Below are 25,814 nucleotides of genomic sequence, written 5' to 3'. Positions count from 1 at the left end.
TACTCTCGATCCCATTGTGGAATGCAGGCAACAGCTACATAATAACTCGTAGAGAATCATAAATTAAAAAACATAAAAATTTACGTAATTTTCACATACATTATTCAATATCACATCTATTCATTTTAGTTATTTCATTTGAATGTAAATTCTAGTATTATATGATTTTTAGTTTCTTTTTAAACTTGTTCCTTCAAGATGTACATATATATTTTTAGTTTCTCTAAGTATGGAACTGTTCTGATGAAATAAAAGTTAAATTCTAAATAACAAACAAAGACAAAAATAATATTCCTTCATTTTCCTCATTAGTTGCATGATAAGAACCGATGTGCAAAGTTAGGGTTGAAAAATCATAAACTACCTGATATTGTGAAATATGAATATATTTCAGCTGTCATTTAACTCTGCGTCGAATTGGAGCTACAGTATGTTATTAAAATCCATTTAGTACATCCAAGTGCATTAATCAGTTTATATTGATATTTAGGCCTTGGTTATAATTATACTGTAGTAGAAAATGCAGATTTGTATATCTAGGTACGGAACGTACGAAATTACAAATTTCTTACAGTTACAATGCAGTGCAGGAGTGAATGAGACAGGAGTCATTGTTCTTTCCTTCCTTGGGGCCACCCTGCGTTAAGGAAAGCAGCTTAATGTAGAAAAACATAACATTTACACTTGACGGAATATGGATGGTTAAGGTATTCTTTTTTATATAAATTGACATTAGGTTCATCAAAAGAAATTGACTCTGTTATTGTTTGTGTTCTACAGGGCTTACAACTCTTCCAAAATGTATCGGGAATGAGACAGGAGTCACTGTTCTTTCCTTCCTCGGGACCAAACTGTGTTAAGGAAAGCTGCTTAATGATGAAAAAAAAATTTACTTTTGTGGAATGTGAAATATGTTTTTTCTTTTATAATTGACATTAGGTTCATCAAAAGAAACTGACTCTGTTATTGTTTGTGTTCTACAGGGCTTACAACTCTTCCAAGATGTATCGTGAATTAAAGCTACGTGGGGCAATCATCCAGAACAAGCAACTACGTATTCTTCCACAAGAACAGATATTTTCTCGTGTAAATGGTGTGTGGAATCTATCGAGTGACCAGGTGGGCTTGTTTTCTTTTCTTTGCTATAAATGAAGATAAAAATTTTTGAAAGAAATAATGATATCAATGATATAATGTGCTAATAATTTCTCTGTATTCTGTAGGGCAACCTTGGAACTTTCATCATCACCAACGTGCGGCTTGTGTGGTTTGCTAATATGAATGAACTGTTCAATATCTCCCTTCCTTATCTTCAGATAGCATCGGTAGGTAAATTAATCTGATGGAAAATCAATATACTGTATTTTCTTTTGCAAATTAATGTATATTTACAGGTTTTTGATGATAATATAGGCAACTAGATAAAGGATTTGTTGATCTCATTCTGAAAGGTTTAAAGGCCATTCATGAATGGCAGAGTCAAGGGACAGTGACAATGCCCTTTCAAGCAGGACAATGCCCTAGAGACTGAACATATATACATATGAGGAGACACAACCAATAAGTTCAGGCTGATCAGTATCCTGGCCGCTGATTAACTGTCGGTCCATAGGATCACTCTCAAGTACAGTATCCTACTCTATGTAGTTTGCTTCTACATATACGTACATGACATCGCACCGCATCTTTATTCTTTATTGTGTGTTTCTTTGCATTATTGGCAACAATTGTGAATTGCTTTAAAGTCCTACATTGCTAGCTAAACCTTCTGCATCTTCTAAGGTTTCTGGCAGTGAACCCAAGTATTGGAAGAAGATGTTCACTATAGCAGAGAAGATGAAACTCCTTGATATGCCCAAGTAAGAGAGAAGCTATGCGGATGTAGGCCGTCATTACGGCATCAACGAATGTACCGTTTTCTACATGAAGAAGGATGAAAAGAATATAAGAACGACCGCAAACGTCACTTTTAACAAGAAAGCATAAAGGGGGTTAACTTCCTGCAATAAGGCCATCTTATGGATGGAATTTATGTATCTTCAATGGTGGGAGTTCATATTTTGATTTTTAATTTACTGTATGTCTATGTAAAGATGTGTCTACAGTAAGTGCAAGTTTAGCTTAAAGTGTTTTCAGAGTGTAAAACGGGTTTATAAGAGTTGTAGGAGGTTTTATAAAATAAGAAATATGAAAATTTATAAAGTTAGAAAAAAAAATATACAGTAGATTTCTGTATCTATGTGGTGATTTTTCATCTATTTCAAGGGTGAAGGGTATGAAATGGAACACCTGTAATAGCCAAGGGATTACTGTATATCATATTAAGGTCTTTATCATCTTGGCAAGATTGTTCAAAGTAGTAATTTCCTTTTTCCCAATGAGGCTAATCAAGATGTTAATCATGGCCATTTAAGATCCTTTTAGTCATTTACCTAGCAGACTGGAATGGAATTTTGCATGATCTTTTGTGCTTGAATTGGTCACAATTATATAGTAGTGTAGATCCTGTTGTCCCTTTGAATGAGAATCTAGTCAACATAATTGATAGGCGTATCCCTTCTCGTGTGCTAAGGTACCCAGTGAAGGACAAGACGTGGTTCAATGATGATTGTAGACGTGCCTATTTGGAGAAGCAGGAGGCCTATCATCTTTGGAAGGGTAACAGATCAGATTTGACCTGGAACTACTATACTCAGCTTCGAGCTTTTGCTCAGAGAGTTTATGCCTCAACTGAAAAGGAGTACAATTTAACCATAAAAGAAACTCTTTCTGGTACAACTCAGGAACATAAATGGTGGTCTACCCTTAAATCTGCACTTTTTGGTGTAGATGCAACAGTTCCTCCTTTACTTAGACCAGATGGCTCAGTCACTTACTGTCCAAAGGAAAAGGCAACCCTGTTGGCTGATGTTTTTGACAGTAAACAGAGTAATGAAAAACTTGAACTTCCTCATTCCTGTTTTCCTGAGGCTAAACTAACTGATTTAGCTTTTCGATCTTGTGAGATTAAAGCTCTGTTGATGGACCTTGATGCTTATGGAGGTGTAGACCCAAATGGCATTTTTCCTTTGTTTTTTATAAAGACTGCAGATTTCTTAGCTCCAAAGTTATCTGTTATTTTGCGCAAGTTAGCAAGAAGAGGAGCTTTTAGCACTTGTTGGAGAACTGGTAATGTTACTCCTCTATGTAAATGTGTTTGCGGTAGCTCAAGTCCCACTGATTACTGCCCAATATCCATAACTCCCATATTATCTAAAGTTTTTGAACGTCTTCTGGCAAAACATCTTAATAGGTTTGCTGAAGGTAATCATCTATTCCCTAGTTTGCAATTTGGTTTTCGTAAAGGCCTTGGAGCATGTGATGCCCTTCTTACAATATCCAATGCTGTACAGAAATCCCTTGATTGTGGTCAGGAAGTTCGTATGATTGGCCTTGATTTTAGTGCTGCCTTTGACCACCGTGTTAATCATGAGGCCCTTGTTTTCAAACTCAAACAGTTGGGAGTGGGTGGGTCGTTTCTTAGCATTATTATTGATTTTGTAAGTAATAGATCTCAAAGAGTTGTTGTTGATGGGTACCATAGTGAGTATAGCAATGTGATATTCGGTGTTCCACAGGGTAGTGTTCTTGGCCCATTACTTTTCATACTATATACACATGACATGTGGTTTGGCCTAGAAAATAAGCTTGTTGCACATGCAGATGATGCTACTCTCTTTGCATCAATTCCATCCCCTGAATGTAGATCTGGGGTTGGTGAATCCCTTAATAGAGATTTAGCTAAAATTAGTGCATGGTGCAAATTATGGGGTATGAAGTTGAATCCTAATAAAACTCAAAGTATGATTGTAAGTAGGTCAAGGATAGTGGCTCCTCAACATCCGGATATCAGTATTGATAATGTTTCTTTAAATATGTATGACTCTTTTAAAATTCTAGGTGTGATTCTCGACAGCAAATTTACTTTTGAGAAACACATTAGGTCTGTGTCTTCTTCAATTGCACAAAATATTGGCTTATTGAGAAAGTCTTACAAAATTTTCGGTGATCAATCTATTCTGAAGAAGTGTTTTAATTCTTTCATTCTACCTTGTTTTGAGTATTGTTCTCCTGTCTGGGGTTCAGTTGTTGATTCTCTTCTTAATTTGTTGGACAGAAACTTACGGTATATTAAATTTCTTATTCCAGATCGAGATATTAATTTTTGGCACCGTCGTTCAATTAGTTCATTATGCATGTTGCATAAGATTTTTCATAACTCTGACCATCCTTTACATTCAGATATCCCTGGACAATTCTATCCTGTTCGTAATACTAGGCAGGCAGTTAATTCTAATAGCCAGGCTTTCTCCATCATGAGGCTCAATACTACACAGTATTCTAGAAGTTTTATTCCAGCTGTTACCAAGTTGTGGAATGATATTCCTAATCGGGTAGTTGAATCAGTAGAACTTCAAAAGTTCAAAGTTGGAGCAAATGTTTTTATGTTGACCAGGCTGACATGAGTCTTTTTATAGTTTATATGTGTCATATCTGTTTTTGACGTTGTTAATAGTTTATATAGGTCATATCTGTTTTGAAATTGTTACTGTTTTTAGAAGGATTTATTGTTAATTTATTCTCATCATTTATTTATTTCCTTATTTCCTTTCCTCACTGAGCTATTTTTCCCTATGGGAGCCCTTGGGCTTATAGCATCTTGCTTTTCCAACTAGGGTTGTAGCTTGGCTAGTAGTAATAATAATAATACCATAAATTTTATTTCAACAGCAAATTTCAGTTCGCATCAGCACCCTTAGTAGCTCGGTGCCAAGAACAAGCACATGCTTTGTGATTGTGTTTCCTATTTTGATTCTTTTACTTAAAAAATTACATCTTTCAAAAGACAAGAGTTTCGATTTACTCTTCTAACTTTTTTATTATTATATGTTTGCCTGTTTATAGGAAAAGAAATTCAAGACTCTTTCATACATAAATTTCCTCTAATATGGTAAATTTAAGGTAGCCATGAATACTTGTCTGTTTTATATATCGTGGGAGATACTTTTAATAATAAATTTAAGGTAACCTTTTATATTTTGTAATGGTAATTTGCAATGGCATAACTTTTCCATATTGCTTTTTGTAGGTCAAAGTAAGGGAGTCAAAATTTGGAATGGCCTTGGTCATTGAAAGTTCCGAAGCAAGTGGAGGCTACGTTCTTGGTTTCAGGATTGACCCTTCCGAAAAACTGCACGAGGTTCACAAGGAGATCTCTTCTTTATATAATGTGTATTCTCAGAGCCCTGTCTTCGGCGTCGAATTTATAGTGCAAGACAAGGTATGTGGAACTTGCACGTTTTCTTTCCCCAACTTGCACATTTTCTTTCCCCATTATTATTATCATTATTATGCACTTATTATATTCCCAAAGAGAAGTAGAAAGGTATGATTAACAGGTTCATGGTATATTCAGTTCTTACTGAGACAGATAATGTTAGAAGGGAATATTGAATAAATGAGCAAGAAGCTTAGTAATTTTTTCATGCGTGTTTGTACTTTATGCCTTATTACACTAAAGCCACAATTGCGATTAATCTTCATCATATACTTTGCAATAAGAATATACAATTCAAGTTTCTTAATAGTATAACTTTATTGAATAGTAACACTTAAGAAGATAAAGATGGGAGTCTTTATAGAGGATGATATACTTTGTGTATTATGTTAATTCTGTTAATTTACAATTTCTTTTACATTCACAGACATAAAAAATTACATTGATTAAATGACATCTCCTCATAATTTATAGCTGATGGTAATGTCCAAGAAGAAAAACTCTCTTTTCACGTCAGGTCTAGACACTTCACTTTACAGAACAGGGTACTATATATATTCAACACCGTAACTGTGAAACTAGATCGCTTTAAAGCAGGATGTTCGTCAGACGACATAACGAGAGAGAAAGAGGAATCACTAGAAATCTATGTCATATCTCATGTACTTACAGGATCCTTTTGCACTGGAGGGAATAAATGAGAATTCTGTACCTCGAGCCTTTCTACTGGTCAATGGTGACCAGGTAGGCATTGCTAGAGATAAATCTCATGAAAATGATTTGATATCAGTCTCTGGATTAACCCTCAATAGTTGGACATCTGCTTAGAAATTGCATCCTTTTGTTTTTGTCTGAACAATTATCTTTGTATTGTTAATAACCACTTTTTCTTTAGGAAAGTTAAGTTTTTCTTTTCGACGCTATATAGTTGTAATATTTTCACATTAACCTGGCTGATTGTTTTGTAATTTCAAAAACTGATTCAGGCTGTTTTTGTTAAGCACCATTTTTGTTTCCTCTCTATTTTGTGGTCGTTTAATCACTAATGTATAGAGATTTTCTGTTTTCCAGTTTTTCCAGTGCTATGGAATGAGGAGGTAGTGTCAGAGAATGGGGTAGTAGTAGACTAGAAGAATCATGTTATCACCGGCATGCTTTTGTTTTTCTCTAGACCAGTATTTCAGTGATTCATAAAAAGTATAAATTCAAGAAAAAATAACAATAATTATTCAGTTCTTGCGTTTAACTTGAAAAATTCATATTAGTGTTCTTTAGAAAAACACAAATCTCAATATAGTGACCATTTTAATGGCGACTTTAAGTGATGGAGAATGCTAGTTTAGTACTTTGACAAGTATGGGAATGATCTATTTTTTAGTAGCGATCATTATCATCATCATCATCATCTCCTCCTACGCCTGTTGACACAAAGGGCCTTGGTTAGATTCCACCAGTCGTCTCTATCTTGAGCTTTTTAATTCAATACTTCTCCATTCATCATCACCTACTTCAGGCTTCATAGTCCTCAGCCATGTAGGCATGGGTCTTCTAAATCTTATGTTGCCTTGTGGAGACCAGCTAAACGCTTGGTGGACTAATCTATCTTGGGGAGTGTGAAGAGCATGCCCAAACCATCTCCATCTACCACTCATCATAATCTCATCCACATATGGTACTCGAGTAATCTCTCATATGGTTTCATTTCTAATCCTGTCGTGCCATTCAACTCCCAAAATCCTTCTGAGGGCTTTGTTCTCAAATCTACTAAATGTATTGGAAATTCAAATATTCTAGCATCCTTTTCACTGTCCACTTCCCTTATCAACGTCATTCTGTGTAATGCGTTTCTTGCTATTTATGACTCCACTCATTGTCATACCATGACTCATGTCCATATAGTAACATGTAGTAGAGATCACAGATTAATAATTTTTTTCTTTTCTAAGACAGTTCATATTTAGCTAGACTCACTATACACCATGCATTTGAAGCTGCCTCGCAAGTTTTTGCCTTTAGAATTGAGATGACAAAATGAATGATAAATTTATAGTTTTTTCGTAAGCGTCTTGTAAGGAGTATCCTATTTTTATGTGTTGGAAGAAAACCTTATGTTCCTGTGTGTCATTATCTGACAGTCAAGAAACTAGAAGTTGAGAAGAAAACAATTTTTATTCTATCTCATTCTAATTCATTTAGAAACATCTTACCAGAGCATAAAAGTACACAGCCTCGTCCTGGTAACAAAGTGTATCTGATAAATCATCATTCCTAAGGGGCCGGTTACCCTAATGCATTTTCTCTAGCTATTTCTATCAAATGCATCTCCCTCCATCAAACCTCCTATGAGTTCTTTATCACTTTACTGTGCCATCTGATTCTTTGCCTCCCTCTTGACCTTCTGCCGCTAACAGGCTCCACCAAAACCTTCTTCACTCCCTCCCCTGCATCCATCCTCACTGTATACTCATACCGTCTCAATCTTAACATTGCTTGAGTCGGGATCCATTTTGGACCCGGCGTCCATTATGGAGCCTGGTCCATTTTGGAGCCAGGGTCCATTATGGAGCCGGCGTCCATTTTGTTTCCGGCGTCCATTTTGGACCCGGCGTCCATTATTGAGCCTGGGTCCATTTTGCTTTACACCCCGCACATCTAATTTCATTTGTGAGCCTTTCCCCAAAATTCACTTCAACATTCTCATTTAATTTCTCTCCAGATTATGTTGCTCTTTACTTTTCAATACTCGTGTGTTTTTTACCCTTACATCATCTTTTTTAGGATTATGCTCGACTTTCAGTCTACTTGTCTTTCTTTTGTCACATCCTATCCTTGTCACCTTCCTCCATATTCCCTTGACTATTTCTCTCCTACATTCAACATCCCTTTCACACTACCGTTTTTAAATCTAGCCTCTTCTATCTTGTGTAGATAACTCACCCCCTTTCTGCTTGATGGACATCACAAGCTCAGTTTTAAACAATTTATCTTGTTACCACACCAGTTAAGAGATTGCTGCTACTCTCTCACTCTTCCTTGCAAATAATTTTTAGTGTTTGCTTTGAACAAAGAATAATTTGTGTGCTATAATTTCCATAGAGGTTCAGTGCTAATCCCTTCACTCAGTACGTCCATGACCAACACAAACAGAAAGATCTTGATGGTCAATCACTGGTGTAAACCAATTTTAACTTGAAACATCTCTCCTGCGAGAGGCTGTTATTACTGCTTTCAGTTCTTTTATTTATGATTTCATCCAACCTAACCAACTCTCTTATCACTCTCCTCTTCTTCAAACATCAAATACAATCTCTTTCTAAAAGGAAGTTTGACTACCTTTCCACTATAATAGAATTTTAGATGGTAATGACTTCATTTATCACCCGAGTAGGCTCACAAGAATCAAGGATAAATAATGAATACAGAATACATAACAATAGAGCCTGGATTCATAAGAATTACGCACTCTTTATTCTGAAATACAATGAATTCTTGTATTACTGTATTTAGATTTGGAATAATTTTTGGTTACCGACGACCATCTTTTTCCAGACATAAGAATATTCCTGAAGGAGTTAATGTTTATATGATAGATATTCCTGGGATGTTCATGTGATTTTACAGTTTAAGTCTGAAATTTTGATTGTAGATTTTCTTTATAAATTTGTCAGCGGTATATTGATTATTTTCCATAGTTGTTCATGTAGTTTCAGGTCTTACAATGCTTTGCACATTTTGATATCATGTCTCTTTCATACTCTAGTCTCTTATTTCTTTAGAAAACTCATACATTGCCTTTGACACTAAGTACAGTATTACAAAACTAACACCATGCATTCATTTAGATGGAGAAATTTCAGAGAGAACATAGAGTATAAAACTTTTTCCATGTTAATGATAGTCTTTTTTAAACCCCCGAATCTCTTTGCAGCCATCAGGTGAGGAAGAACAATACACTATTCCGGAAGTTGATGAGGCAGAAATCGATGAGACAGTGAATGACACTGCTGATGTCTTGGCTGCTTATTTGGCTGATGGAAACCACTACGACAGAGAACCTACTTTTTCCAATGAACTTGGTCTGGCCATTGAAAAACTTAAAGAGGGTTATACCTTGCATACGCTGTGGGAGGTTATTCCGAGCTAGTCCTCTTCTATTCCCAAAGTCTTGCCCAGTGAAAATATTGCTAGACTGATGATATCATAGCTCGAGCTAGAATTTACTAAGATCTATTCATTGTTTGCAACAGATTATTCATTCTAGTTTACTATGTATACAATACCAAGATATACCCAGTTGTCAATGTATTCCAGCATCACTTTCAAACACTATTCATTGTTTGAAACAGAGTATTCATTCTAGTTTACTATGTATACAATACCAAGATATACCCAGTTGTCAATGTATTCCAGCATCACTTTCAAACACTATTCATTGTTTGAAACAGAGTATTCATTCTAGTTTACTATGTATACATTGCCAAAGTATGCTATGTTATCAACATATTCCAACATAATTTTAGATCACTATAAACAAGAATAAAAGTCTCAAATATAGATTTATCCTTATCAGTGTTTCTGACCCTTTTCAACAAAACAAAGTAGAATATCTGAACTTTAACATATTTACAGTAGGTCAGGTAGTTCCTTCTTTTCAGTGTTCTTTGGGTCTCTAGTTTAACCCATTTTTTAACCAGGGTGGCTTTCTCGCCCCAAGCTCTGGATCATATGGCCCAAATGCATAAATCCTAAAAATCTCTGCAGCATTATTTCCATAAGGTAAATGACAAAATGCCAGTAGCATAATGTAAGTATAAATACTGTTGTATATCTTTTAGTATTGAAATAAGGAAGTCCTTGGGTTATGACAGTCTCAAATTGCGACAATTTGCCGTTGCAAATGGACTCCCACGAGATACTTAAAAGAATTAGCGTAACTGAATTTTGAGTAATGATGTTTGGTTCATAAATACAACGAACTATTTGCCGACACAGAGAGCAGGTAACGTTGTCACCCGGCTGCATAGTAGTTCACATCTTAGCTTACGATACACATTCATGGTTTTTTTATTTTTGGGCCTTTTTTTGTTTTGCATCATGTCTAGAAAGTGTAAGGGAGACTCTTCTGAAGGTAGTGTATCCAAGAAGAAGAATACCATTACAATTGAAATTAAAGTGGACATAATAAAGCGAAACGTAAAAGGGGAGAACCCTACGAACACTAGTCATGTGTAAGGCCTTCGTTGTTCTACAGCTACGGCTATCATCAATGATACAAATTGCATTTTTGAGCATGTGAAAAGATCTGCCAGTATGAAATTGACCATTATTACTTAACAATGCAGTGGGCTCATGATTGAGATGGAGAGGTTGAATAGTGCTCTGGTTGGATGACCAGAATTAGTGGTGTATCTTCAGTAAGCCTTATGGTAATTCTGGAGAAGGCAAAGTGTATGTATGAGACCTGGAAAATTCAAAAGGGGAAAGGGATTGAAAGTGGGGAGTTAGCGGCCAGTAAGGAGTGGTTTATGGCTAAGATTATTAGGGAAGATGGGTTTTGTGTTGAACAAGTCTTCGATGTGGATGAATCAGGTTTATTTTGGAAGCATATGCTGATCCAGACTTACATCGCTAAGGAGGAGAAGATTGCACCAGGACACAAAGTTGGCAAGGATAGACTGACTGCTTTTTGGTGTTAATGCATATGGCCACTGCAAGCTAAAATCTATGTTGGTGTATCAGGCTGAGAATCCGAGGGCATTCAAGGGGTATTAGAAAAGTCAGCTAACAGTCATCTGGAAGTCTAATAGGAAGGCATAGCTGACCAATCTATTATATGAGGAGTGGTTTTTCAACCACTTTGTGCCTGAGGTTGCGCTGTTTTGTGTTTAACAGTGTCTACCCTTTAAGGTTCTGCTATTGTTGGACAATGCCCCTGGTTGCCCTGCTAACTCAACTGACTTCCATCCTAATGTCAAGGTGGATTACTTGTCACCTAACACTACTGCCCTGGTACTGCCTATGGACCAAGGGATAATTGCTTCATTCAAGGTTTACTACCTGTGTAGGATAATTGCTATGATTTAGAGGCTGCAGAGAAGGACATGACCCTCAAGATGTTCTGGAATTCCTGCAACATCTGAGATACCATCAATAACATTGCTGAAGTGTGGGTTGAGGTGAAGCAAACCAACATGAATGGTGTCAAGAAGAAGCTTTGCTTGTAGTTTGTTAACGATTTCTTTGTCTTCGAGGATACATTTGAGGCTTTCACCAATGTTGTTGATCCAAGTAAGCAGTTGGATCTTGAGGTGGATTTTAATGATGTCACCGAGTTCCTAGGATCTCGTGGAGAGGAGTTGTCTGCTGAGGACCTCATTGTGTCAAGTGGTATTTTGTTAAAAAAAGTAAAAATATGCTACCATTTGGGTATACACTTCATAATGACAATGTAAATGTGGCTTATGGATGAATAAATCGTTAACTATAAAGTATGCATGTAATGTAATAATGTACATTATTGACTTCAATGAACACATCTGAAATATAATATTTAGATACAGCAATGAATGTAAATTTACCCCATTAAATTGGGAAGCTGGTCACCCATACCTTGCTAGTATATTAAATTTCCTTTTGTATTATGAATTCTTTGTCACATGTTAGGTGGTTGGTACTTTGTAAAAGATTCTGTTTACAGTGGAACCTCTACATATGATCTTAATTTGTTCCGGGACTTGCTTCGTATGTTAAAACAATCGTATGTTGGAGCAAATATTCCCATAAGAATACACTGTAATTTGTATAATTCGTTCTACAGCCCAAAAACCTATGATAACTCCTTAATAAATTACTACACATAATTACACATAACAATAATACAATTGCATTATATAAGAGAGATGTAAAAAAGAATAATTATAAAGAAACAATAAATAAAAAAAGGTGTTTTTATTGTCACTTTACCTTAGAGACAGGCTAATGCAGGTGTAGGATTTGCTACGCAGGAGGAGACGGACGGTCGGCGAAGAGGTAGAGATGGTGACGGTGATAACGTACCGTAACTTACTCTAACTTACACTACGTGAACTTTAACCTAACTTAGCTTATTTTTCTTTTTTTCTTCTTTTATATTTTTTTTTAACATTTTTTTTTATTTATAATTTTCATCACTTACATATGACACTTCTTTGTAATAAAAGAACAGAGAGAGAGAGAGATGAAGATGATGTTTATTGTCGAGCATGCAATAAAACAAGCTGAATAAGTGAATCCTTAAAATAAATTTTTAAAAGTTATAGTTAGTATTACTCTCTCTCTCTCTCTCTCTCTCTCTCTCTCTCTCTCTCTCTCTCTCTCTCTCTCTCTCATTAAAGACCAGATAAACACCAGATATGCCTGCCTTCAAATAGGATTCTACAGAGATTATATATATATATATATATATATATATATATATATATATATATATATATATATATATATATACATAGATAGATAGATAGATAGATAGATAGATAGATATTAACAATAACTTTTTAAAACTTATTTCAAGGATTCACTTATTCAGCTTGCTTTATTGCATGCTCGACAATAAACATCATCATCATCTCTCTCTCTCTCTCTCTCTCTCTCTCTCTCTCTCTCTCTCTCTCTCTCTCTCTCTCTCTCTCTCTCTCTCTCTCTCTCTCTCTCAATCTTAGTTTTCTTTGCTTCACTTTGATCCTCTTTGATGATTTGACTGCTTTAATGGCTTCCTTTTGCTTGATGATCGTCGAGATCGTCGACCTATTCCGGCCATATTGTTTAGCCAGATCACTAACATGCACACCACGCTCATGATTTTCTATAATTTCTTGCTTCAATTCTAATGAAAGTATTGCCTTCTTCCTCTTCTCACCACTACTAACACCTGTACCGAAACTAAGCTTGTTAGGACCCATGATTATATGTAAAATAGAAATTGGAACGTGAGAAAAGGAAGACAATAAGCACTGTTAATAACAGACCGAACAGGGGATAGCCACACGATGTGCATGAGACCAGAGAACTGACCGATTTGACGCTCAATGGCGTCCCTCCGACGTACTGCCGTCTACCGGCGTAAACAGGATCTACGTTGGATGTTGGAGCATGACTTTGGGTGTCGAGACGAAAAATTGATCGAATTTCACTTTGAATGTTGGAACAATCGTACGTAAAGGCAATCGTATGTAGAGGTTCCACTTTCTGTGAAAGTTTTCTCATATCTATTGAATAGGCAATTGTTAGATATACTTTAAATCTATTATTTCCACAGTAAGAGCCTCACTCTTATTCTTTTTTTAGCTTAGTATATTATCATACTGGAAACTAGAAAAGCACTCTGAGAGTGCAGACCACCACGGCAGCTCATTTCAATCGACCATTTTATTGACCTAGGATTTTCAAAATTGGATCACTTCTATGTCTCAACATAGCAATTAATCCCGAAAAGTTTCACTACTCTATGAGTAAAATTGTGGCCAGGAAGTTGTTCACAAACAAACGGACAAACAGGGGCAAAAACATAACCCTTTCAACTTTGTTGGCAGAGGTAATTAAGGTTATATAGTCCATGGGCCAGAAAGTGAAACCCTCCCCCCCCCCCTAGGGAATTTTCACGACCCCCCTAGTTTTCTTCCTTAGGGTGTCCTTTAAGTATATCCGGGTGTTTCCAAACATATAAACGTGGCAAAAATGCAAAATTATCACTTTTTGTACAAACCGCACGCCAAATTTTCACATTTTCAGCCGCACTTACTTTGTGTCGCTTTATTGGCTCTAACTTCCTTAATATCCAAACTAAGTGAACATTTTTGGTACCAACATAATGCTAAGACCAAGTGCTACACAATGGTATATAAGTATGTCCATAATTGATGATTATTACGTATTCCAGGGCCACTATTGTACCCCCTACCCTTAATTTTTGTTCGAAAATGGGCACCTGTAACTAGTTGCTACTGATACTGATGAAATTGTTGAGGCATTTGGTTACATTTCTGTATTTGATTTTGTACATAATCTTATTTAGAATATTGCATATCAGTTTCGTTCACTAATTTCCCAAAATATATTAATTAAGTGGCAATAATCAATTCATTGTATAATGGCCACGTATTATCAGCAATACTCACTTTTCCCCGTAACTTCTGTAAATTGTTACATAACTGTATCATTTTGGTGTCAATGGATAACAATATATTCTCCAGCTTTCTGAAATTGGTTCTGTGCTTAAACTATGATGCATTTTCATTTCAGGCAAAGGATCCAATATCAACTGGTAATAATTAGTCAGCATGGCAGAACGTCCAGTTAGTTTACGGAAAAAGAAAAGCCAGAGGAAAAAAACCTCTTCAGAGTGTGCCAAAAGGACTTGCATTATACATTTTTCTGAACAGAAAACTGACAAAATTGTTCGAAAACTGACTGATGTGAGCTTTGAAAAGATCAAGGAATCAGTGCAGCTCCGCAAAGCTAGTGCTGATGCTAATGTGAGGATGGACGAAATCTGTGAAGAAGTTCCAGAGACACTGAATGCAAATACCCATGGAATACACAGGAAGTGTTATCAAAAGTTTACAAATGTTGGTCATATCAAAAGTAGAAAACGACAACATCCAGTTGAAGATGACGAAGGGCCTTCAACTTCAAATCGAAAGCGAGTATCATCCTCATCAATTTTATTTCCTTCAGATCAGTGCCTGTTCTGTGGAAAAAACAGAAAACGAGACAAGGGTGTCATAGAGTTTCCAAGAAAGTGTGTTACAGAAACTGCAGCTGAGTCAATACTACAGGCTGCAAAACATAAAAATAACTACACATTACTTGGAAAGATTGAAGGCTGTGACTTGCGAGCACGAGAGGCACATTATCATAATTCTTGTCGCAGAGATTACACTCGTAAGCAGGAGCGAAATGTTAATAAAGAGCCGGATCAGAGTGCTGTTGAACATTTAGCTGCCCATAGCAAAGCATTCTCCTACATCTGTGAGTATGTTGAAGAACATATAATCAAGGGGTGCAACGTAGAACATGTGACAATGTTGAAAGAGAAATATTTGCTTTATTTACAAGAACATCATCCATCAACTTACAATCCAAACTACAAAACCTATAAACTCAAGAATAAGTTGGAGAAATATTTTAGTCACAAGGTTAAATTTTGGGCACCCAACTACCGAAGTGAACTTATGTATTCTGATCTCTTACCAGTTGGACAAGCAGTAGAGGCAGCATTTGAGATGGCCGCCTCTGAGGAAAGGTTTCTCCAGGAAGCAGCTATGATGCTCAGGCGACAACTAATGGATGCCAAAAGGAATGCAGCCGTACTGCCATGGCCACCTACAGCAGCGCATTTGATGTCCATAGAGAACAAACCACCAACAATCCTGATTAACTTTTTGTCGCAGCTTCTATGTGGGAGACCATTTAAAGATATTTCATCAAAGATGGAGAGAATGGTTGATTCATGTGCTCAAGATGTATGTTATGCTATGAGTCGAGGAGAATGGAAAATGCCTAAACATGTTCTTCTTGGAATAACGTTGAGACATATGACAGGAAGTGCTGAGCTCATTACACTGCTGAATCATTTCGGTCACTGTCAGTCATATTCCCAAGTGATGGAGCTAGAAACTGCCATATGTAACCAAATCAACACACAGGAATCCTTACTTCCCGCAACCATATCATCCTGTATGAATAATGTAGTTCTCCATTTCAGCTGGGACAACTTCGACCTGTCTGAAGAAACACCATCAGGGGCTGGAACAACACATGTAGCACATGGTATTGTCATTCAGGAGACATCTAGCAGTGCAAGTTGTGACATGAACAGGGAGCAGCCACCTCAGCAGTCAGGGAAGAGTAATAAAGACAGGTCAATTTGCTATGAGGATAAAGAACTGCCACCTTGTTTCATAAGGAGTAGGACTGAGCCTAATTTGAGAGTGGAACATGTATCTGTGACAACACCAGTTTCATTTCATGAATCCAAGGAATCAGACTTTGCTTGGACTATTGCAAGATTGTACAAATCTAATGAACAAAGTGTTCCTGGCTGGGCTGGATGGTTGTCACTGACTGGAAAAGGTGATTATGTTGAAGCCTGTGCTCAGTCTACAGTTGATTACATGGTGCCAGTACATAGGGCAATTACTGATAATGCCACAGTTCAGCACATACTCCGACTATGCCAGCAGGCCACAAAGGATGTGCAGCAGGAGGTCACTATCGTAACTTTTGATCTAGCTGTAGCAATGAAAGCTTATTCTATCATGTGGCAAAACCCACGAGAATACAGTGGTGTTCTTGTAAGGATTGGGGTATTTCATACAATCTGCTCATACCTTGGAGTCATCGGGAAGATGATGTCCGGCACAGGCTTTGAGGACATCATCATTGAGGCTGGTGTATGTGCAAGTGGATCGATTGATCAAATGTTGAGGGGCAAACATTACAACCGTGCAATGAGAGTTCACAAATTGATGTACGAGTCCCTAGAACGGCTCCTGCTTGATGCCTTTTATGCCAAGAGTGCAAATGGAAGTTCATTAAATGCCAGCTTACATGAACAACTTAAGACCCTCATTCAGTCACCTTCTCAATCTGGTTTGAATGACCTCCGTGCAAGTGACTGCTTTAAAGAGCTATATCAGCAGTACTGTATTTTCAAAGAGCAAGTGAGACATGGAGAACTTGGCAAAACAGCTTGTTTATGGATAAACTATATGGACAAAGTGGCGTTGCTCTTGCGATTTGCTAGGGCAACAAAGTTGAATGATCTTGATCTACACATAGCCTCATTATGGGACATGTGCCCAGCATTTTTTGCCTACAACCATCATAACTATGCACGGTATGTTCCAGTGTACCTTTTCTCATTGATGAACTTGTCACACACCCACCCTGGTGCTGAGGAATTGTTGCGGAAAAATGGTTTCAGCGTTTCCCGATCAGATGTTCCATCTACACGGAATCCAGTGGACCTCACAATTGAAGAGACCATCAATAGGCATGCAAAATCACATTGTGGAATCATCGGCTTTAGTAGGAACCCTGCAGCCTACAACAGGTGGTGCATCACCCGCCATGCCAGAGCTACATTTATGGAAGCGACATATGAAATGGCAGACATGAGTTCCACAGTGCTTGATACACACAAGGAAATCAGAAAGTCACAAATTGCTAAATCAGAGTCAGACGTCCAGTCTCTTCTTGAAGCAATTAAGGGATTTGTGAACCCTTTTCAGATTGATGTCAAGGATAAATTATTCTGTTTGTCTTCTGGAGCACCAGCAACTTCAAAAATTGAAGCTGACTTGTTGAGCGCTGATGCAGTTGGAGAAGAGGCATTCAGTGAGTTCATAACACAAAGACTACAGAGCAAGTTAGTTAGTTTCCACCAACCCATCCCAAGAAACAAACTGAGCACATTTGCCTCTTTAAGCCAAGTCAAGAAGGTTACAAGTGCGACTAACAAACAAATTCAGATTAAAGCTGAAAGAAACCTCTTTGGACAGCTGGTGATGCTTTCTGAGGAGCACAGCATCAGCCTGGAGAAGACACTAAGCTACCCATTAGCACCAATACCCTGGGCACTTTCAACTGCCGATGGTCATCCTGTGAAGACAGACAAAGCAAAATTGTTACATGTACTGGAGACTGGTGTTGCAGCTCCTGATGCACCAAAGGTAGAAAAAACAGTGTACATCATAGATGGCAACGCAATTTTGCAAGCTCTGATTGGCCTGCCTACTACCTTTGAGGAACTTGCAAGCAAGGTGTTTGAGCAGTTGCCAAAGGTACCAAGAGTAGACTTTGGTACAGACACATACAAGGAGAATTCCATAAAGAGCTATGAGCGATCGCGTCGTGGTGAATCACAAACATTTTTGATCAAAGGTGCAAGTACAAAAGTACCTCGTGACTGGAAATCTTTCATGAGTAATGACTCAAACAAAGAACAACTGATCAAACTTTTGTTGTGTGAATGGCAAACAGAAAAATATGGCCCTAGATTACACAACAGACACATATATTTTGTGTATAAGGAAGAATGCACTCTCCTTACAAGTGAGGATGGATTGACTGTTCAGACCATGCAGGTCCAGGACCTATTTTCTTCACAGGAGGAAGCAGATACTCGGATCATTCTGTATTGCATCCATGCTGCCAAATCATTTGGTACAGAAAAGGTGATTGTAGTCCGTTCACCAGATACTGATGTCTTCCTATTGCTGTTGAAGTTTTCTCAAGATATCGATCCTTCTGTGTTATTTGATACTGGCGTTTCAAATAAGAGAAGACTAATTGATGTGAGAGCTGTTATTAGCAAACATGGTACAGATTACTGTAAACTCATGTACTCTTTTCATGCATTCACAGGATGCGATACAACAAGTGCCTTCGTTCGCCGAGGTAAACTTACACCAAAGAAGACACTTGATGCCCATCCTGAATACCATTCAGCATTAATCTCTCTAGCAACCACTGCTGAACTTTCTGAAGAAACATTCAGTGAACTTGAACAGTTTGTCTGCTGTATGTATGGTAAGGCCAACTACAAAGACATAAACAAGCTGCGCTATGATATGTTTAGACAAAAATTCCAGCCCAAGAAAGGCCAAACTTTGTCCAGTTGTGATGGTATTGATCTGAGCTTGCTACCACCATGCAGGTCATCATTGCACATGCATATCCTCAGATGCAACTACCAAGCATATGTTTGGAATACGTCCAGTGTGCCATATCCAGACATACCAAGTCCAGTAGGCAAAGGCTGGAAACTTGATGACTCAGGACAGCTGCAGATTGACTGGGTCAAAGGTGATATACTGCCACAGGAACTCATTGATATCATGCCAGACAGAGAACCCGACAGCGATGACGATTTGGATACAGAGGATATTGACATTAACAACGTAGCTGACATCATTTATGATGAAGAATCATGAACGCAATGTGTAAATTGTCAAGCTAGTTTTTTCTGTAGTCTGTTGCCAGTGACAAAGAGGCACCAACTAAGACATCATACTCCACATATAATGATATTTATATGAACATAACTTCGTTGATTTCAAACATTGATTTAGACTTCCAAGCTCTTCACCATTTACTTGTTGGTATTAGTTATCAGTTTGAGTTATAAATGACATTTATTTTGGTTGCATTTATCTTATTTTACTGTTAATCAATGATTTTCTTGGTTGTCTCAGTGAATGACACCTGTTAGATATGAAAGTCAGACACACTGCAACAGGTCGTATCCTACATTTATAGTTTTAGTCATATTTACTATGTTTGTGAATGCATATTCATGATAAAAGTATGTGGTGGCCACTTTACAGTGAATAATGTCCAAGCAGTATAATTCTTTTCAAAGCATCTCATTCTTTAAATGTTAGTAAAATACTCTTTTGTGTAATAAATCAAAAAGATAAATTGTTTTGTTGCTATTTGGTACCAGAAAGTAGAGATGATAGGGAGGATGAGGGTAGAACAAAGTTCCTTCAATTGAAACTTGGCCTGTTTTTAAGGGGTGGGGGATATGTATCAGCAATTTAGATAATGGATATTAGTAACAGATTAACTTTACATCATCAAGCTTAGTTGTATATGCTCCAAACATTTGATTGGCACCAAAATAATGCAGATATGTCACGATTTACAGAAGACATTACGAAGCGTTCCCTACAAAGTAGGTTTCGATAAAAATATGTGGCCATTATACAATGAATTGATTATTGTCACTTAATTCATATATTTTGGGAAATTAGTGAACGAAACTGATATGCAATATTTTAAATAAGATTATGTACAAAATCAAATATAGAAATGTGACCAAATGCCTCAACAATTTCATCAGTATCAGTAGCAACTAGTTACAGGTGCCCATTTTCGAACAAAAATTAAGGGTAGGGGGTACAATAATGGCCCTGGAATACGTAATAATAATTATTTATGGACATAATTATATACCATTTTGTAGCACTTGGTCTTAGCATTATGTTGGTACCAAAAATGTTCACTTAGTTTGGATATTAAGGAAGTTAGAGCCAATAAAGCGACACAAAGTAAGTGCGGCTGAAAATGTGAAAATTTGGCGTGCGGTTTGTACAAAAAGTTATAATTTTGCATTTTTGCCACGTTTATATGTTTGGAAACACCCGGATATGCATAAAGGACACCCTAAGGAAGAAAACTAAGGGGGTCGTGAAAATTCCCTAGGGGGGGGGGGAGGGTTTCCCTTTCTGGCCCATGGACTAATATCTTGAGTAAAGGATATCTACTCAAGAAATACAACACTGTCCAAAGGCTTTTATGAAATCTTCCATTGAGGACTCCAAACTATTCAGTCTCACAAGCCTTTTTCTATAATTATGGCAGATTGTGTTTTTGATCACCAAGGAAAGTTATAGAGGAGAGCGGTATAGACTAGTTACTTGAACATGTATCAAAGCTGCACATGAAACTAGTAACATCATCTTAATCCCTTAACATTCATGCATTAAAATGAGCTGTTCCTAGTTTATTATTCATAGTTATTGTTATTTATATTTGGGGTTGTGGTAGCGTCTTTGCCTGGTGATTACCAGACTGGGGTTCCATTCCCACTCTAAATCGATATTTTCTTTAGTTGCTGCAACCTCACCCTCCTTGTGAGCTAAGGACGGGAGTTTAGGGGAGCCTATAGGTCTATCTGCTGGGTCATCAGCAACTATTACCTGGTTCTGCTTGGTCCTAGCATAGGTGAAGAGGGGCTTGATCGCTGATCATATGTAATATGGTCAGTCTTTAGGGCATCGTCCTGCTTGATAGAGCAATGTCACTGTCCCTTGCCTCTGCCATTTATGAGTGGCCTTTAAACCTTTAAAGGGCTCTCACGGAGTGCAGAGGTAATGTTCTTGAGTGTAACATTTACGTACTAGTGTAGTATGTAGTTTTTGAGTATAAATTATGGAGCATTCTAGGAGGTTCTCCTTATGACTGCAATAAAGAGGTCATAATTTTTCAAATTCGTCTAAACAGCAAATAAGAAGACATGTGTTTACTGTAGGCCTAATATTATCAAATTTTGTTTTCTTATGAATAGTATTTCCAGATTTCTATCTTCCTTTATAAACATAGATGGGAAGAAATATTTATCCATTTATGGCAATATGTATTGTATACTGTATAATTTATAAACAAAACATGTCTTATAGACATGATTCATGGGGAGCAACTGAATTTGCTGGAGATTTTTGGAAATAAAGATCTTTAATTGGGGTTCTGGTATTTGTGATCTATGGTGATTTATTGAATTATTCCCAATTGCATTTTAAATTCAGGAGGTACCAAGGATTTCATATCATTGTGTGAAGGAGGAGGATGTCAATTGAGCTTCCAACTGGCCGTGCGATGTTTTCTTTTAATATATTTTAGTTCTATCATCGTATCTATTTTATTTTGTTGAATTTTAGTATTATAAAAAATTATTAAAGTTATTTGGAAAAAGAATTACTTATATAAATATATATATTAATATTGTGTTATGATATATATAAGAAAAGTTGGCTGCTCTCACATAAGTAAAAACATCTCAGGGCAGCCAATAGTATCGATTAATAGCTAATTTCTTTTGCTATTATTATGGCAATTTGACAATTTATTGAGATTATTAGTAATTCTAATTTATGAATAGACTTATTTAATTGCTTTTAACAGTAGTAAATTCTCGTAAATAGAATAATATTAATATATTGTCGATATTAGTACAAAAATTAGGTTGGTATCTTCAGTTTACAAGTTAAAGTCTTAAGTAACAACTAACAATCAGTCTTATGGCTGTGTTTCGAAAATTAAGTTCGTTGTGCGCTGTTTTATTGTATTTCTCTGCCTTAGGTTCGGTTGATATTATTATAAATATACATTCAAGCGTTAGTGAATGTGTCGATACGTATATTTTCATGAAAAGAGAGGTTACAAGGAGGGAAAGTTGCCGAGAAAGGACGTTGAAGAATACAAGCGAGTGTTCTATTGATGGTGATCGTGACAGTGACACTGATGGTGAAGTGGTGGGAGTTCTTATGAAAGGAAAAGCAGAGAAGAGGCCAAGAGTAATGAATTTGTTATTTTGGGGTCAACTTAGACAGAGGTTGATGTTGGTGTGGGTCTGGGATCAAGTTTACACGGCAGTGCCAAATGTTGTAGAATGTAAGTACCGTAATCACTTCTTGACTTATAACCAAGTTATTATCTTTTCGGTTTGAGTGCCTATCGAATTTAAATATTTTTTTTTATTCCAAAGTATGTATTTTGATGTGGAAAACCCTAAAATGATAACCATTTTGTGGAGAAATTATTTATTAACACTTAAATTGGCTTATATCAATCAATATCTTAATGAAAGGCTGCGATTTCTCTGTGCGCTTTCTTGATTTTCAGGGCACTACTGAACCTAAGAAAACCCACCTAACCTATCCCTGTATCCCTACCTAGGCCTACCGGGGGGGGAGGGGGGAGCCCCCCTGCGACCCCCCCTTAAGGCCACAGTGATTTTCGGGACACTACCGAACCTAATACAACCACCTAACCTAGGGCCCTGTACCCCTACCTAGGCTTAGCCCCTGCGACCCCCCCCCCTTACAGCCACTACCTATCACATCCATCAATAAATAATTTCTCCACAAAATGGTTATCATGTTTGGGTTTTCCACATCAAAATACATACATTGGAATAAAAAAAACATTAAAATTCGATAGGCACTCAAACCGAAAAGACCCGATTACTCGGTAAATTTACAGTTTCATCCATTATGGGGAAACTGGAATAAAAGTATATTTGTTGCATCAAAAATAGTGTAGTCCCATCGAAATTAACGTTTATTTTGACCGCAAACCATCCGATTTAGAGATTTACTATGTAATTGGAGTTAAAACAACAAGTTTTTCCAGAAAAATCATTTTTGTAACCGTGTTTTTGTTTTTATTTCATATGTTGTAATGCAGAAAGACCCTACTTCATCCCAACAATTATGGGGGACACCGGGTGGGAACCGGGATTTTGGGTGGGGGGGGGGGCGTCAAATGATATTTGCAATAAATGAATAATCAATGTTCCACCACCCCTCCCCCTATACCCCTACCTAGCCCTACCGGGAGGGCTCCGCCCCCCCTGCGACCCCCCCCCTTAAGGCCATAGTGATTTTCAGGGCGCTACCGAACCTAATAAACCCACCTAACCTAACCTAGGGGCCCTGTACCCCTACCCTGCGACCCCCCCCCTTAAGGCCACAGTGATTTTCAGGGCACTACTGAACCTAATAAACCCACCTAACCTAACCTAGGGGCCCATACCCCTACCGGGGGGACCCCCCCTTTACCCCGGGCTAAATTTAAATATACATTTTGTTAAGTCACTTCTTACCTTAAATGGAACCTGACGATGATGTGGAAGGTTGTGGTTGACCCTCTTCTGAATCATCAATAGCTATTGGAACACATTGTGCCTCAGATTGTGGAGGATACAATTGGCTGGCTGTAATAAAAAAATGATGGAGCAGCTCCTCCTCAGGGTATTTGTGTATAAAAATAAAAAGTGACAAATACTGCCTGAAGTATTCACAACGGTTACCAGGCCGTTGTATCCATTCCTTCAGCTCCCGCCAAAGACGCTCAATATTTTGGGTATGGGTGTCGGGGTTTGAAGGATCCACAAAATTTTCTGAATGGTTTACAGTACGGTGAAAGTATCCGAGAGACTGCAGAGAGTTATAAGCCCGCCCCTTTTCACTAACAACAATGCTGCCCCGTTTAATGTACTTCTGAATTAAAGGGATGAGGGTAGCTGCATCACGCTTCCGTGGTAATGGGTCGATTAAAGGCACAATAAATGTTTTTTGGACTGCCTCTCAATACCCCCGAACACCCATATGTCACTCAGAGGCCTTCCACGGTCATACTTCCGTTTTCCAAAATGAGATTAGTCATTCTCAACGAGTACACCATCACCACCAATAGCCTCTTGGTTATCAAAACTATATTCAGTCACTTCTGAACAAAAGCTTCTCCAGTCTACACTAGTAGAAGGAGATATACTAAGGCCCTTAATAACAAAATGGTGGTCCCAACACTTATGCAACCAATGATTAACAAATAAAATTAATTTCCACGGGGGAAGGTGGGACCCGTGAAGAAAAGTTCCCTTATAGTCACTAACACTATAATTACACAAACGTCTTTTCCTCATTTTAGGTATTTTGACTGATTTTGTACAATACCATACATGTGTATCCTCACGGAAAAGTAAAGGTGAATCACATTTAGCACACTTAACACTTATGGGCAATACTGAATGCTCTCTAAGAAACCGATTCACAACCTCTGGAGTACCATTATAATTTCCATGAAATCGCCCGATCACCTCAAAATAAGAATAGCGACATATATCGCACACCTGCACCGGAGGATCCATGACAGTTAAGTAACGAGAGTGCTGAACGTATAGAAACCGGCAGGTTTCCAAACTGAAAACAAACGACAATCAGGAGTTTCTCCCATAATGAAATAGGAAAAAAACAAAGTACTATTGGTTACAATGTTATATTGCACGAAAAACAGATCCTTGAAACAAGAATGAGAGACAAAATGAATCGTCCAATAATAACCCTTGAAAAGATCCCAGTAGTATTTTGATTAGAGGAGCGACATTAGTGGGAGGAGCAAATGCGCATTCAAGCAAATATTGTCACATTTTGCAATGGGGAGGAGCCAAGTAAGATGAAAACAGATATACAAACTAACAAGAGGTACCTTGCGTGCCCATGGAAAGATATACACTAAACTTAGGAAAAGTCAAGACCTTCAATACCTGAAATAGTTTTTTCTCTGTAAGTATGCATTAGCGACAATGTATTGAGAGGAAGTATTTTGTTATCACATGCTTTACTAGGGAAAAATATTAATATAATACATTTCCCATAATGATTGAAACTATAATAATACCGATTACGGTACTCATCTTAGGTTAATATATAATACCGATACTTTAATTTTTAGTGAAAATTAACGTATAATAAGAAATGGACGAGCGTTGTATATTTGGGCAATTTTCTGTATGAATAATGGGGTTGCGGTATAATGACTCATACCGACTGAATGAAATGTGAATACCATTTCTAAGTCCAATATTATCTTTTGGGAGACTGATCATTGAGGCTGGGTTACTGGTGTGCATTATTTTCATTCACTTTTTTGGGAGCTGTTGTTTTTGTATGAGGTAATTATTGACTCTTTTTTTTTAATCAATTAAGATCATCTAGATATTTATACATAAGCTCCCTTTATCCCCATTTGCTTTAGTTCCAGCATTAACCTACTACAGTACCTTCAGAAGATGGCTCCCATACGAGAGTCCAATCTATTCGAACGTTTGCTGGATTTCATCTATTTTGGTAATTTGTTTTGGTAATAGTATATTACACCACGCTCTCCA

General features: G+C 37.3%; 1 protein-coding gene across 3 annotated transcripts in view; it reads left to right on the top strand.

Annotated features, from left to right (window-relative positions):
* Nucleotides 1-9,840, top strand: part of BBS5 (Bardet-Biedl syndrome 5 protein) — a 25,505-nt gene extending 15,665 nt beyond the window's left edge. The window contains exons 5-9 of one of the 3 annotated variants that reach the window (XM_068388708.1): nt 984-1,119; nt 1,224-1,325; nt 5,129-5,320; nt 5,990-6,061; nt 9,246-9,840. In XM_068388708.1, the coding sequence (XP_068244809.1) occupies nt 984-1,119; nt 1,224-1,325; nt 5,129-5,320; nt 5,990-6,061; nt 9,246-9,461 (718 nt within the window). In that variant the 3' untranslated portion in view covers nt 9,462-9,840. The remainder of the gene's footprint in view (nt 1-983; nt 1,120-1,223; nt 1,326-5,128; nt 5,321-5,989; nt 6,062-9,245) is intronic. The other 2 variants (XM_068388707.1, XM_068388706.1) reach the window with 2 other exon arrangements.
* Nucleotides 9,841-25,814: the final 15,974 nt, after the last annotated feature.

The sequence above is a fragment of the Palaemon carinicauda genome, chromosome 15, assembly GCF_036898095.1.
Source record: "Palaemon carinicauda isolate YSFRI2023 chromosome 15, ASM3689809v2, whole genome shotgun sequence".
Taxonomy (NCBI): Eukaryota; Metazoa; Arthropoda; class Malacostraca; order Decapoda; family Palaemonidae; genus Palaemon; species Palaemon carinicauda.
The sequence above is the reverse complement of the archived record's forward strand: the minus strand, read 5'-3'. Positions and strand labels throughout refer to the sequence as shown.